The 14,532-nt window shown below is 37.0% G+C and overlaps 1 protein-coding gene across 1 annotated transcript in view; it reads right to left on the bottom strand.

The window, feature by feature from the left end:
* LOC137192317 (inactive dipeptidyl peptidase 10-like) overlaps positions 1-14,532 on the bottom strand; it is a 50,459-nt gene that overhangs the window by 3,501 nt on the left and 32,426 nt on the right. The window contains exons 7-21 of the mRNA XM_067602904.1: positions 13,970-14,067; positions 13,743-13,866; positions 13,611-13,649; positions 12,536-12,643; positions 12,040-12,131; positions 11,900-11,947; positions 8,583-8,704; positions 7,772-7,819; positions 7,064-7,162; positions 4,415-4,484; positions 3,160-3,354; positions 2,117-2,171; positions 1,921-2,020; positions 1,578-1,636; positions 534-606 (exon numbers count right to left, since the gene is read on the bottom strand). Of these exons, the coding sequence (XP_067459005.1) occupies positions 534-606; positions 1,578-1,636; positions 1,921-2,020; positions 2,117-2,171; positions 3,160-3,354; positions 4,415-4,484; positions 7,064-7,162; positions 7,772-7,819; positions 8,583-8,704; positions 11,900-11,947; positions 12,040-12,131; positions 12,536-12,643; positions 13,611-13,649; positions 13,743-13,866; positions 13,970-14,067 (1,330 nt within the window). The remainder of the gene's footprint in view (positions 1-533; positions 607-1,577; positions 1,637-1,920; positions 2,021-2,116; positions 2,172-3,159; positions 3,355-4,414; positions 4,485-7,063; positions 7,163-7,771; positions 7,820-8,582; positions 8,705-11,899; positions 11,948-12,039; positions 12,132-12,535; positions 12,644-13,610; positions 13,650-13,742; positions 13,867-13,969; positions 14,068-14,532) is intronic.

Genomic DNA, 14,532 nt, shown 5'->3' with positions numbered 1-14,532 from the left:
ATGGCCTAATTAACACAACAGCTATTCAGTCCATTAAACTCACACAGTTGTGAATTCAATGAAACTTAATTGTAGTACCAATTGGTACCAATAGTACCAGGACATTGATATTTAGCAAGATGAAACATCGTGGCCGGTAATGTAGTCGAACCAAGAGAGTGAAGATCAAGTGAAGACTGAGAAACAGTACTCATCTACTGAGTTCTGTGCATTAACAGTTTTCTGCAAGTTCAGAGAGTTAAAGTACAAATAAGTACAGAAATCTGTTAATGCAGTAAATCCTTTACTATACATCGGCAGTGTGATGAAGAATAGCAGCAACAGTGTACAGACAAAATAGCTTTTTTAATGAAATATACAATATATTTCTAGATTTGAAGTATCCAGTGTAGTGGCCAAGACCAAGAAAACTATTAGGCATAAAATGTTACAGTATTACTCTTCAGACCAAGACCAAAAGTCCAGTTATATGTTTTTTAATGTTTGGTTTGCAAATAAACCCTATTATACACCAACATATCTGCCTTACTCACCATCTGCTGTGCCGTGGATAATAAGAAATTTCAGCGGACTTGCTCCTGTGATGTTACTGAGCAGACTGGAAATCTAGAGAGACATTAAACAATTACCCTCCGCAGAGACAAACAGTAGCACATTTAATATCACCTTAAAACACACATACTTAAAGAATGTGTGCTCTTATGCTCATGGGGATGAACTAAGAAATACAAGCTGAAAAAAGGGAAATCACATCTTTGTTCTGAAGATCATTTCCTATATGTTCTTAGAGTAGTTCCTTTTCAGTCATAGCCAAAGAGAGAATTAAGTGACAGGAAGTACAATAAGTACTAATGCACAGTGTAGTAAGTGTAGTAAGTAACAAAAATGAGATGTTGATGAATGTTATTTTTATTCTATTCTGTTTATATTCTATTTTTAACAGTGAGTAACTACATGTGACAGTTATGTATTCAGATTGCTGTGTTGCAACGTAAAATCTGCAATACTGGTGAATGACTTGACCAAACTTTCAGTATCTCTGCAAACATAAAGAAACCATCTGCCTTTGGCTGCAGATTCGTGGTGCAGTGTGTTAAGATCTTGCCAATATGCACCATTCGGGTGACAATAGCCTATTATTGTCTGGAGGAGATTTTAAGTATTTTTGACGTGTCCAACTGTGATTGGCACCTCTGTGTTTCAGAGGTGGGAGGCAATCTTCATCACCCAGCCCTTTTGAACATGGAGCCAATGTGTCCATATAAACTTTGAAACTCCCAATCTGTGCACTACCTACTGCTTTGCGCTGGTGATTGCTCTTGTGCTATTAAAATATGCCCCTTTATCTCATTTACATGTTGAATGTCATAATAAACTGTTTTACCAGTTTACTGTCACTGTGTCAGGCCAGGAGTATAAACTGGGTAAGTTCTAAACATTCATTTCAAATCAAACACACAGAGTGATGAGACTGTACAGTAACTAGTTTCTTTATATGAATAAGTAATGCTGTTGTGAAAATAAATGCTGTTGTGACCCCAGAAACCTTTTAATAAACCACTGACATCCAGCCCTACTTGGTATTTGTGATCCTCTTTCGCTGGAGAGCCAAAGTATTTCTCCGTGAAGGCAGACCCTTTATAAAGATGAAAAGAAAACAGTTAATGGGGAGATATTGTTCATAATAATAGTGCCACTGCCTCTCATCATCGCTTCTTTGTTTAACATGAGAAATTTGTGACAAATAGAAAATGCCAGTGATGATTAATGTTTCTCTTCTCTATTAGTTTGTTGCCTTCTTTGGTTTGAATCGTTGGGTTGACTGGCTGTCAGAATGTCCTCGTCATGTTTTGAATAAGCTACAACTTCAGACCACTGTAATATTGTAGTTATGTATGATATTTAATCGCTGTGTCTTACCATAGAGTCTCCAGTTTGTTATAGGAGCTACAGCGATGCCACACCTGAAAACAGAGCTGTGGGAGAGGAGTAGGAGCGAGGCAAGGAAGCCTCCATATGCCTAGAAAAAAAAAAGACTACCTTCAAAGAATGTTTGGTAAGAAAAAGTAAAAATTGTATGTGGTTATTTATGTATTAAATAGAGAGGCTAAGTTACCTTTCCATAAACTCCAACTTTGTTGCCATTAATATAGGGTAGCCTGATCAGGTGCCTAAAAAATCAGAGTGAGTTACTTGACAAGTTATTTGGAAAATCTAGTGCATTGCTCATAACTCAATGAAAAAAAGTAATTATATTACTAATTACTCAAGAGCAGAAGTAATTTGTGACATTGTTACATATGTTTGGTACTCAGACCAACTCCAACAAATGCCTTGCCAACATGCCTACATGCCAACAACTCAAAAGCCTTCACTCCCACACATTCTGTATTTAACACTTGTAGAAACAGAAAACAAGACAGCATGGTTTAACAAGCAGCAGGGCTACAGTTTGAATGGATTTACTGGCTATCAACAGCTAGTTTAGCCCCAGTGCAGCACTTCAGAGGTCCCATCCTCACATGAGGCTTACCAGTGGCTAGCTAGCCAGCTAACAAGATACAACATGTAAATTACACAAGTATGGAGTTACTGGAAGGTGTATTTCTCCTCTTTAGGTGAGGCTAGCTATATCCTTCCATCTCCAGCAACTGCATCAAGCTAACATGCTAACACTCCAAAATGTTGAAGTAGTGGTAAATTACTGGCATTAGCAACTGTAATATAATATTTCAATTTAAAATTGTAATCCCTTATAGTACTTGTTAATGAAAAAAGTAATGACATTACAACACATTACTCATTAATGGGTTACTGTGTGCAGCCCCACAGTGACAACGTAAGTAAATGCTTATGCACTTACCCAGATAATAATAGTTAATAGGAGAATAGAGACGCTGACAACAAAACTACAATTTGAAGGACAGTGTGATATATCTGTTACATTATTTGACACTGTAGGCAGTATTAGCCCTTTTCAAATATTGGATCTCAGCTGTTGTACACTTCTGATATCATGAGGGATTCTGCAAAACCACAGTTACATAGAAACAATCTGTAAAAGGTTTTTGGAATAGCAAAGTGATAGACACTATCAAAAACAACAACAAAAATGACTGAAGTAAATCAACTAAATCATTTTCAGAAACAAAAACCTACTCCAGAACTGTGATCTGGTCCTTAACATCAACAGTCCCCAGTCTCTGGTGAACCTCCTGCAGGATCCCCTGGCCCTGGAAGCCGCTGCCCCGGCCGTCCAGACGAGCCACGATGACTCTGTCAGAACTGACCAGCACAGAGTCCCAGCTGAGAGCAAAGCGGTCACTCACAGCCTGACCACCGGGGGCGCTGTCACTATGAAAAATTAGAACAGGTTTAGTCCATTTAGAAAACCAAGGATTCCAGGAAAATTAGCACACACACACAAACACACACAATGAAGGGCAGTGGTGCCCACTTGTGACCCCTTAAAACAAAGCAATGTGTACTTGCACCCCTTATCATTAGTTGCATTGGTCTTTATTTACCAGTTATTGGCTACTGTACTACAACTACTGACTGATTTTTTTCCCCTTGTGTTATTAGAATCATTTCTAGAATCCTGAAGAAGTAATTTACAAAACAAAAAGTAAAGATCAAACAGGAGTCATAAAAAATAAGCCTTAAGCAATATGTTTTTTTAAACTATTATTTTGTGAACCCTCAAATTTATCTTGGCATCCCTTGTGGAGGTCTCTAGCTAAGGTTGGGAAACACTGGTTTAAGGCACAAATATGCTGAATAATTTCCAAAAATTAATTTCTTTGCTTTTTCATTTAATAAATTGTTTAATCAAGGTCAAGGTCACTTTATTGTCTCTCTCAGGAGAAATTAGTCCTGGACAAAGGGAATTGCTGCAGCAACAACAACAAACAACAACATCACAATAAGAAAAATCTATGAAAAAACACAATAAATAAAAACACACATGCAGACTTCTCAAGCATACACACCTTAGTAAATAAATTCTGCAAATCATTCTGCATTGTTTAAAGCTACATTATGATTGTTTTTTCTTATATATTTAGTTGAAATATGTTCCAAAGCATATCTCAATGTGGAGAGTTGTTGTCAAAGGTCTCTGTGACCCATGCTCATTGAACAGCCTGGCAGCACTACAGAGATATTGCCTTCTGTAGTTTTTTATGCAAGCCTCACCCTTCTAACCAATCACAGGAGGCCAATGTCAGGGGGGTGGGATCTAATGGCCGTCAATCAATACGTAAAACACTTTTTACACACGCTTTTGAGCCTCATGCTAGCGCTAGCTTATTTTACAGAACTTGAATATTGCAGCTTTAATATTTTAAATGTCACAATATAAACATGTATTAAGAAATGTTCCTTTAAACAGAAAGTAAATACATTTACATACAGGATCAGTAACAGTGGGTGCTCCATTGTCTCATCAAAATCTATTGGGAAGATTAATTCCAGATGAAGTTCTGCAAAACAAGTCGACAACAGAATTTCATGATTTTATACATTTAGTCATTTTGCAGTCAATAATACATTTCCTGCTACATTTGTTTCTACAGTAATTCACAGTTTAACATTCAGTTCACAGACTGCATGTACATCTATCCTTCTGACTACATCAAAGCTCAACAGTGCAGCACAACAGCTTAATAAAAAAAAATGTCTGTGTTAATGAGTCATATCAAACAGAAGGGAGAGGCAACACAGACAACTGCTATTTCTTAGTTATTGGTGTCAATACTTTTGTTTTAGACATTTAAATGGTTTCATATATCTCACAGTAGAGAGTCAAAGACAGTTGGACTTGCTGTATAGTCTTGGAAATATTTTCAGGGATTCACCCAAGAGGCCTTAGTGCTAGGAAGTTTTTTTTTTTTGTTTTTTTTTTAAACCAATGTGAGTGATTCACACTGATGTGATGTGAGAGTTGCTGAAATGAAGAGGCAGTCTTGGGATCATTGTTAGAGGTGTTAACTGATGTGAACCAGCGGGGCAGATATGTCAGAACAGCGCTGTCAATAGAGGATAAGTGAAAGTATCACTTATCAGACCCTATAAAGAGTTTGAGAGCTGAAGATGAAGCCTTTTAAATGAGTGCCAAAATGTCTCGAAGGCTACACTGCGAGTCTAGTTGCCCTTGACTACTACCGCATGAGTACGACGACCTTAATGACTAAAAATAAGGCAGCTTCCATGAAAATCCTTCAATCTGAAATAAACATGGAGGTTCATGTGAAAGTTAAGCCTGTGATTTTATTTACATTCAACTTTTGATTAAATCTGACTGTGTTCCTGTTCAAAAGGCCTTATATATGTATCACATTGACTCTAAGAGTGAACGCGGATCATAGACAGGAAGCCATATGGTGAGCCGTCCCTTCTAATTGAAACCGAATATACTGCTGCATTTCTGATTCCAGCGTTGTTTCATAATCACCTCAAAAAGCTCTGCACCTGTTCACTCAGTTGTGTTGTCTGCCACTCTGGTTTTAGCACACTTAACTGTTCCATTCATAGGCATGTCTGCACAACTGAATGTTAACCATCAACTCTACGACTACCACTCGTTAACTAAGCAAGGAGACAGTGAGTGAGATATTTATCATTGTAAATATGGAGATATTGGTGATGATGATGATACAGATGAAGTTTAAAGTTATAACCCTTAAGATTTTCATGAAATCACACCTGGTTTTTGATATTGTGTCATTGACATTTTTCAGCAAAAGCCATTCAATATATTTACATTCAGTAATTATCTTTTTATAAAGTAGTTTCTAAGTGGTGGAGTCTGCTATTCCTGCACTAGATTCTATGTGCAGCGTGTAATCCAGTGTTTCTGTCACTGTTTACTGTTCATTCCCCCCCAACAGCTGACACACAGGGTGGCTTTTATTGTGTCAAGAGGTCACAGGAACAGCAATGTGAGTTTGTTCGGCTGAACTGTAAACACATCAATACCCGGATAGCATACGGAAGTGGGCCACTTCAAGCGATGATGCATGCCTTCTTCTTCTGGCCTGGACAAAGTGGATGTGAGCCTGACATGACCTACATTTAAAATAACAAATATGGCCCAAATATCCCAAATCAAATAGTGGGCCCTTTTTGGTAAAGATACGGTGCTCTCAGGTTTGTGTATTCTGGATGTGGGCCAGCTCTGGTTTATTTGGTTTGCTCTTGGTTGTCGTAGGACATTGTTGCTTGTGGCCCAGATCTGGGAAACAGGATCAGACCGCCCAAGTGCCATTATTCCACACAGGATGTGGGCTGGATAAAAGTGCTGAAAGTGTTGGTTGTGGGCCAGATTTGGGCTATCTGGATATGCTCTTCTGTATTTCTAGCGGAGTAGATGCTCAAGGCGTGACTGTTGTAATATTAGCTGGGATTCAGACCAAAAACAGCCTTGGGTTAAAACATTGAAGAGGGACGTTGAAAATTGCAGTAACATATTCATGCATTTAAAGTCTTATAACACTCACAGGGAGGATTTTATAATTCTTGGGAAGTTATTTATCTTTTGCCACAACAATTGCAATGTAAAGTGTTCACGGTTGATTGGCCAAAGCAGCACCCCTGCTGCGACAATGGACCGTGTTCACGCTATGTCGGATGGATGGGAAGGATCGGAAAGATTATCATGTCAAGGACTTGTGACTGTTCATTGATACAGTTACATTATATCCATTAAATTTGGGTTAAATTACATTGAACAATGTATTTTGTCTGATATGAGGCGTCTTCCATATTATTAAGCACCAAGTCTGATCTGAGCTTTCAGAAATATCCCAGTTTTCCCACTCGTAATTATGACTTGGAGGTTGACGTGAATGCTATTTACAAGTCGGAAACTTGTAATTATGATGACTCTGATATGACATGAACGTGGCCACCAGTAACCACAGGTGTCGCCAAATTAACCAGTATTTAAATATTAAGGATTATAACTTTAAGGGTAAAATGTAGTCAGTTAATATTACAGTTAGAGGAAGATTATCATCACAAGACATTTTGCTCATAAATAGAGATGATTGCAATGTCATACCAAAGTTGTTGATTTGCATAGTTCTTTTTTCCCACTTCGGTATTTTCCTGTTAATCAGAGCATGTCTTAATACTGTGTTCCTTTCCAGAGTCTTGTGGTCTGTTTGGTGACAGAAGAAGAACAACAATTACTTAAATTAGAGGAAAATTCATACTAGCAACAAATATACATAACATAAACTACATCAAATCCTGCATAACTAATTCATTTCAATGTCCTGAAACGCATTAACCACTGAGAATTAATCATAATTCACGACAGTCACATTTGAAAGTCACACACTGTAAAGTGCGCTAAGACGTTTCACCAAATCAAGGTCAAATTGTACGGTGAGTAAAAATGTGATATGATGAAAAGTGGATTAATCAGCATACATCAATCTGCAGGCCTGGAGGAGAGGAGAAGATGCTCATTTACCTACTGCAGTGTCCCCAGACTCTGCTCTAAGTGCCTCTGATGTACACTCACCAGCATTTCAAACACTTAATGCTTTAACCTTAATTGCATCCTCATGTTCGGTTTTTTACAGTCTTAAGTAAAGCTCTGAATTTGACCTTAATGATTTAATTGTAGTGACTCAATCTCCAAACATTAGTGCACTTTTCATTGACTTTTCAGCCACTGAAGGGACACTCGCACTCCAGAAAATCGAACTTCTACCCAAACATAATGATAACATACACCAGATGCAACTGAGTGAAAACTTACTATATAAATCATTTAATTGGTGAAGAGTAGTTTTGGGTATTCCAGGACCTGGGAAAAAAAGTCAAGCAAAGCAACTTTACAACACATTAACACAGGAAAACTGAAGAAACACTGAGCCTTAAGAGGCTAAAGCTGAAAAAAGAAAATGTAGCCTATAAAAACAAAAAATACAATACTATAAAAGGTGAAATAATAAAATTTTTGATGGCAAATACAGTAGATATTTTCACCCTTGATTTAAGTAATACATGTCTGATTGCACATCCAAGAAAAGCTTATTAAAGAAGTCCAGCCTACTAAAGGCAGGGACTAGTATCATAAATCTTATACATGAATTCTCTAATTCTTGTTACAGTTAATGTGATAATGAACCAACAACCATAGAGTTTTCTTCCAGTTCTGTTTTTCCTACATGAGTTACATACACTGTGTAGTAGACTGACACTCTTATACTGGAAAAGAAACAAATATATCAGTGTGTAATAGAGCTTGTTTTTTCCACATTTCATACTTTGACTCAACTCATTACACATAGAAGATCAAGATTGAGACCTCTCAAAGTAAACATCATTATGATACAACGGTTATTGAATACTCAAATCATATTTCTGACAACGTTTTAGAGACAAAAAGGTGTCAAAAATAACAATGAGCAAAGCCTAGATTTAAATATAGAGCTGTGAAAAAGAGTGACGGCAACTGAACGCATGCAGCCTCTCAACATTTCATGACACTGTAGCATCAAACCGATCAACCCCGTCATTAACCTCTCAGTCAGGATGAAGCTGTCTCAGTCATAATGAGATGTTACCTCTGCAGTTGAGAAGAACATGTTGATAGTTCGGGCTGAGCGTAGCGTCATAGTACGTGCACTGTGATTTGAAGAGCGAGCAGGTGAGACATTCTTTATGAAATGGATCCACGGTTGAGACCCTGTTTGAGGAGAATAACAACAAACGTGTCTGATGACAACAGAAATTGCTTTGGGAAGATTCCCAGTATTTGAGATACAATCTGTTTCTGGCCAACAGGTGGAAGACTAAATAAAAATGTGCCAAAATGAAATGTGGTGAAATAATAAATATTCACAAGACTTACTCAGGTTTGCTTACTTACAATATTTTTAGTCATTTGTTATATTTATTATATGTTGTTAATTTGGCATGAATAAAACATTCTCTTCTCTAACAGACATAAAATAATTCACTATTTTGTCAATATTTTTGGACTTTGAAAGGACTGGTTCCACAATGTGGGAAATATGCTTTATTTTGCACTTTTTTGCTGAGAGTTAGATGAGAAGATTGAAACCACTCTGATGCCTGTACGGTAAACATGATGCTACAGCCAGCAGCCGGTTAGCTTAGCATAGCATAAAGACTAGAAACAGGAGTAAAACAAATCTACCAGCACCTCTGAAGCAAATTAACACATTATACCTGCTTTGTTAATGCAAACAAAAACTGAAGTGTAAAAATGAGAAGTCATGGTTTTAATACAAAGGGTTATGTGCTGGACTGTTATCTTATTGTCACTGTGAGGTTGCCAGGCAACCAGTGGAGACTCTAGGAAGTCACTATTTTCCTCCTCTGTCCTTTGGCCTGAAACGTGCAGTTAATTGAAAAATTAACTGGCATTATCAGTTATTTTCTGGTTCTGGCTTTTCAAATGTGATGATTTGCTCTTTTTTTCAGTTTTTTTTGTTGTAAATTAAAAATCTTTTGGACTGACTGAAAAAACTGACAAAACAAGTCATTTGAAGACCTTAGGCTCTGGGGAATCATGATCACTATTATCTACTATTATGACATTTTATAGACTAACAATATCTATATATGTGATAATAGGATACTTTTCAATCCTAATCATATTTTCCTCTTCAATCACTCATCTGCTTTTCTCTGCTGTACTTGACGACAGCTGTAAAACTCCACCGACCTCCTCACAATGTAAATCTGTTCTGTAAACTTTACTGCAAACAGCCGAGCATCTTGGGAAGGTGGGATCTATAAAAACTAACTGATGTAATAATATATTTTTATTTTCTTGCAAAAGTTTGTTTTTTACAGCGTGTATTTTATTTTTGTTGATTTCAACTTTGGAGCACATCTGCCAGCCGGTTTCTGTCGGCACAAAGGCACAGCTACACTACAACCTGCTCAGCCTTTCATCACAGATGTCCAGAGCTGCATTGATAAGGCAACTTGTATGGAATAACATTAAGTCACCATTTTTATTCTGCCTTTAAGTGTCATAATGTTGGGAAAGGGCATACCATTCTCCTTGTCAAGGAAGTAAAAAAATAATTGTGAGGCTTTCTCCAGTTGAATTTTCTACCATTTAGAACGGTCTTATAACAAAGCTTGTTCCAGCTAGCTAAAATTAGCATATCAGCATTTTGTCTCAGTTTACATTAACATTAAAACAACATTGTTGCTTTTGCTGGGAGATAATATAACTATATTAATGTAGAGAGGTAGTAAGTCTAGTGCTTTGTGTTTTCCACATTGGCAAAGACCTTTCTAGAACTTTATCTAATGTGTAATATTTCTTCAGGTCCAATGACACGGACAAACCAGTGATCGATGATGAGCATAGAAAAACAGGTGCTATGTGACGGACTTTGTAGCTTGTAGTCTTCTCCTCCTCCTACAACGTCAACCTTCAGTATCAACAGGATGCAGCGTGCACACTGGAATTCATTCAGAGGTAAGAGCTTTTTCACACATACTGCACCGCACAGCTTGACTTGATTGACTATTCTTCACACGTCGCTATTGTCCAGTAACCTTGTAACCACTAGTGTCTCTGACACAACAACAGCAACTGCAAACATTACTGCTGCCTCTAATAATATTGGTATGGCTGATAATGTTTCCTTTCCACCACATTCTTCTTTTTAACTTGATCATTGGTGTGAATTGATACATACCTACTTAGTAAAATGTGACATATGGTTTAATATCTTGCATCACTACTTTGTATTGAACAGACTTTTTGATATGTCACATTCATAGATTGATGTCATCTGAAAGGGTATTTTTGTGGTTCTACGTTGTTTTTCAGAACCTACATTGACATTAATCCTGAGAGGAGCTTGTTCTTTTCTCACAAAGACAAAATTGTCACAGTAAATTACCAAATATTGTATGCACTGTCATTTAAATTAAAAACTGCAGATCTTTTGAGAGAATGAAACAAAGGAAAGAAGTAAACAGGCAGAGAGTTTAGATTTATTCAGGTCTACTTTTGCTTCGGTTGCACTGGTGACATGTTTTTATTTTAATAAATATTTGAAAAGGAACTGCATAATGAATATTGTCCCTTTGTCATTTTATTATTATTATTTTTACTACTACTATCAGTAGTAGTAGTAGTAGTAATAGTAGTAGTAGTAGTAGCATTCTGTAATTATCAGTAAATACAGGATACACACTGTAGATTCAAATACAGTTTACATACTGTGAATATACAGTAATTTACTGACAAAACTGTGAGCAGTATTGTGTTGTAACTTTACAAGAATACAGTAATGAACTGCATATTTATTTCTAGTAATACTGTATTTTAGGATTACAATGTAAGAAACTGATTTTAAATAAATACAGTACTTTGCAGGTGAAGCTGCTGCCAGTTAATTACTGCAAATTTACAGTAAAAAAGTTTTTTAAATATAGCGTAGCAGTATTTAACGTATCACAGACAGGAGTAGCAGTCAAAGCTGAGTAGCCTTCATTCCTGGGAGTGAATGTGATGAAAGTGCTGCTTTTCTGGAGAGTTGAGGTGCGTCAATAGAAAACAGATGCAGATGCACTGTTGGCTACTTTTGAAGCAAATAGCTCACATCCCATACAGTAAAGTTAGCTCACTTTACATAACACTACTGTAGCTCAGTGTACAACATTTCAATTAACAGGAAACTAAAACATTAAAATGTTAATTAGAGGTTGTAGAAGGTAGGTGGATTGTTACCTTTGGAAAGGCTAAGTTAAGCTAACAGGCTGCTGGCTATAGCCTTAGATTTATTGATCTTCTCATTTTACTCTTTCCTGAAATGTGAAACTATTCCTTTAATAAATTATGATGCTTTCTTTATTTTACTAACTTAAAGTGAAATCCATATGGTACCTGTACAGTTGCCGTTGTGTTGCGCCATCCTCTGTGCTTAGGAAATAACTGGAAAACATAAAGTTCACCTGTTATTCCACAGCTGTTTCTCACTCCCTCATATTGTATGGTGTCAGTGCTGTAATGTAACTCATACTCACACTGAGTTTGTGCTCTCATCATAGGCTAGAATCTGAGAGACCTCCCAGCTTCCTGAGGTCAGGTGACGGAGGTTGACCTCTTGACCTTCGGACTGGGAAGCATGAGACAGAGCAGAGCGGAGAAAGCATGTAAACATGACCTCACATTGTCTTAAAGGGGTTTTTACTTCCTTTCACTCTAAAAACTTTTGTTCTTATTATCTCTGCAGAAACTGAATTAATCTGCCACAGACGCCGGTGTCTCTATTGTACAAGACTGTACTCTCCTTAATTTATTCAATGTATTCTTAATTCCCCAGTGTTTTAGGGAATAGAGTTAGAATATAATTCAAAATGAGATTTCAAAATGGAATTGCATGAGCACTATGAATAATTGGAAGGCATTTATTAAAAGGCAGGACAGATGAAAAGAAAAGACTACACACACACACCAGAGGTTTCACACACCTAGCTAAATGTAAAATTAATTTTTGATAAAAGTTTGTAATAGTTTTACTTGGTTGGAGATCATGGTGATGTGGTTGAATGATCCGCGACCACCTTGTTTTAAAGGCATAGTGATGAAAAATATTGTGCAGTCCTTGGAAAATACCGGCTCCTCATTCTAGGAAAAACACAAACAGCAAGGATGTTTTTACACTGCATGAATATATTTTTTGCCATGTAGAACACCAACAGAAAAGAAGACTGAAGCACATAACATAAGAGTTATGTGCTTTGACAATATTGGTAGGATAAATGGAAAATGGATCTGAGGCATTTCGGCTAATAGTTTCCAATGAAGTTCAAAAAAGCCAACAGATTGTTTTCTAGCGTTGGTGGTTATTTAACAAGAAAGCTTCCTGTTTTCTGATCCGGTCCGGTTTTAAATTGCTACTGATGTTGTTTTTTTTCTTTTTAGGATAAATTGAGTATAATATGCAATTCAATAGCACCAGTTCAAACAGTACAACAGTCATGTCATACTCACCACTTTGGGTGGTGGCTGTTCTTTGAGTTTTTTTTACTCATTAATTGCTTCCTATCACTTCTACTTTGCTATGTTTCTTTGTTGAGCTAGCATCAATGCGAATTCTAAAACTCTTCCTGCACTGATGTTTCACATTCAAAGCCTTCCAGCAGCTCAAAGAGTATAATCCTTCCCTTTCTTCTTTTTAGGCTTTCAATTAAAAACATTAGCAGGAAGTGTTGGGTTTCATTGGCGGTAGCATAGCAATGATCAAAAAAAAAAAAAAACCCAAAAAACAGCAAAGTAGAAGTGATTAGAGGTTAAAAAGAGAAAGTCAGAGCTGCAGATTAGTGAGTGATTCTGGTTTTATACTAATAGAAGTAGTGCTTTTGAAATATACACAGTGCTGAATTTCTCGCATGAACCATTTGAGTACCAGGTAATTCCACCCCAATTAATGTTTTTTTTTGTTTGCCTGCCCTATATTTGTAATTGGCTTCTCTGTGCTCATCTGGCTATTATTTGAGATCCGACTATTATTTAATTACCGGCTTTTATGTGAAGATTATAAACACACCGGCCTTTCAAAGATAATGAAGCCTTCTTGGACTGAAGCACTCACCTGACGATCGAGCCACTTCTCTGATGTCATCACGTGTTTCTAAATTGGAGAGAGAGAGAGAGAGAGAGTCAGTCCACAAAACTTCTGTATATTTACTTGAATACGTGAATTATCCACCAGCAAGTTTCTTACCTTTGTGCAGCCCTCTGTTGTGACATCACACAGCGAAAGGATTGACATGTTTTGAGCTCGATTCACCCAACGCACAGTCAGCTTCTCCTGAGTCACCCATTTGACCATAGTGATGTAATACTCACTAGGGAAACCAAAGAAGAGAGAAAATAACCAATATAAGCAGCCTGGATCAATAAGATGTTATTATTATTATCATTATTATCTGAAATTTCTTTAAATTTCACCTCTTTTCAAAACTATCAGGAGGTCTCAGCTCAGTTGTTTGGGAGCTTCCATCTAGATTGACGACATAAAGTCTGACGGTGGGATTGATTTGACCCATCTGGATCAAAGACAGTGCAGATATACAGTTTAATTCACAGAACAAACACAATGTGATGTAATATCCATGATGCACTGCATGCACTGTAATGATGACAGCGAGCTCCGAGCAACGTGCCGCACTTGTTTTCTATTTGTACTGTATACGCACGTCATACTGAGCAATGACAGTAGGAGTTAAACAGAGACTATAATGAGAATATGAAACAAGTAGAGAGTGAACTATAATGCAGGCCCTGGGGCAAGTCAGTCATTTTCCTTGCTTAAACCTCCCTCAAAAATAGAGCTCATTAGTCTCCATGACAAGGGATATCTAAAAAAAAAAACAAAAAAAAAAACAGCAACCTATCATGAAGATGACAGTATCTATTCCACACTAATGCTCGCTTATTTTAAAAACTGTATATTATTCCTGTCATCTACAATACTTCATTTTCTGTTCTTTGGGAGCTAAAATAGCTTCTTT

The sequence above is a fragment of the Thunnus thynnus genome, chromosome 11, assembly GCF_963924715.1.
Source record: "Thunnus thynnus chromosome 11, fThuThy2.1, whole genome shotgun sequence".
NCBI lineage: Eukaryota > Metazoa > Chordata > Actinopteri > Scombriformes > Scombridae > Thunnus > Thunnus thynnus.
The sequence above is the reverse complement of the archived record's forward strand: the minus strand, read 5'-3'. Positions and strand labels throughout refer to the sequence as shown.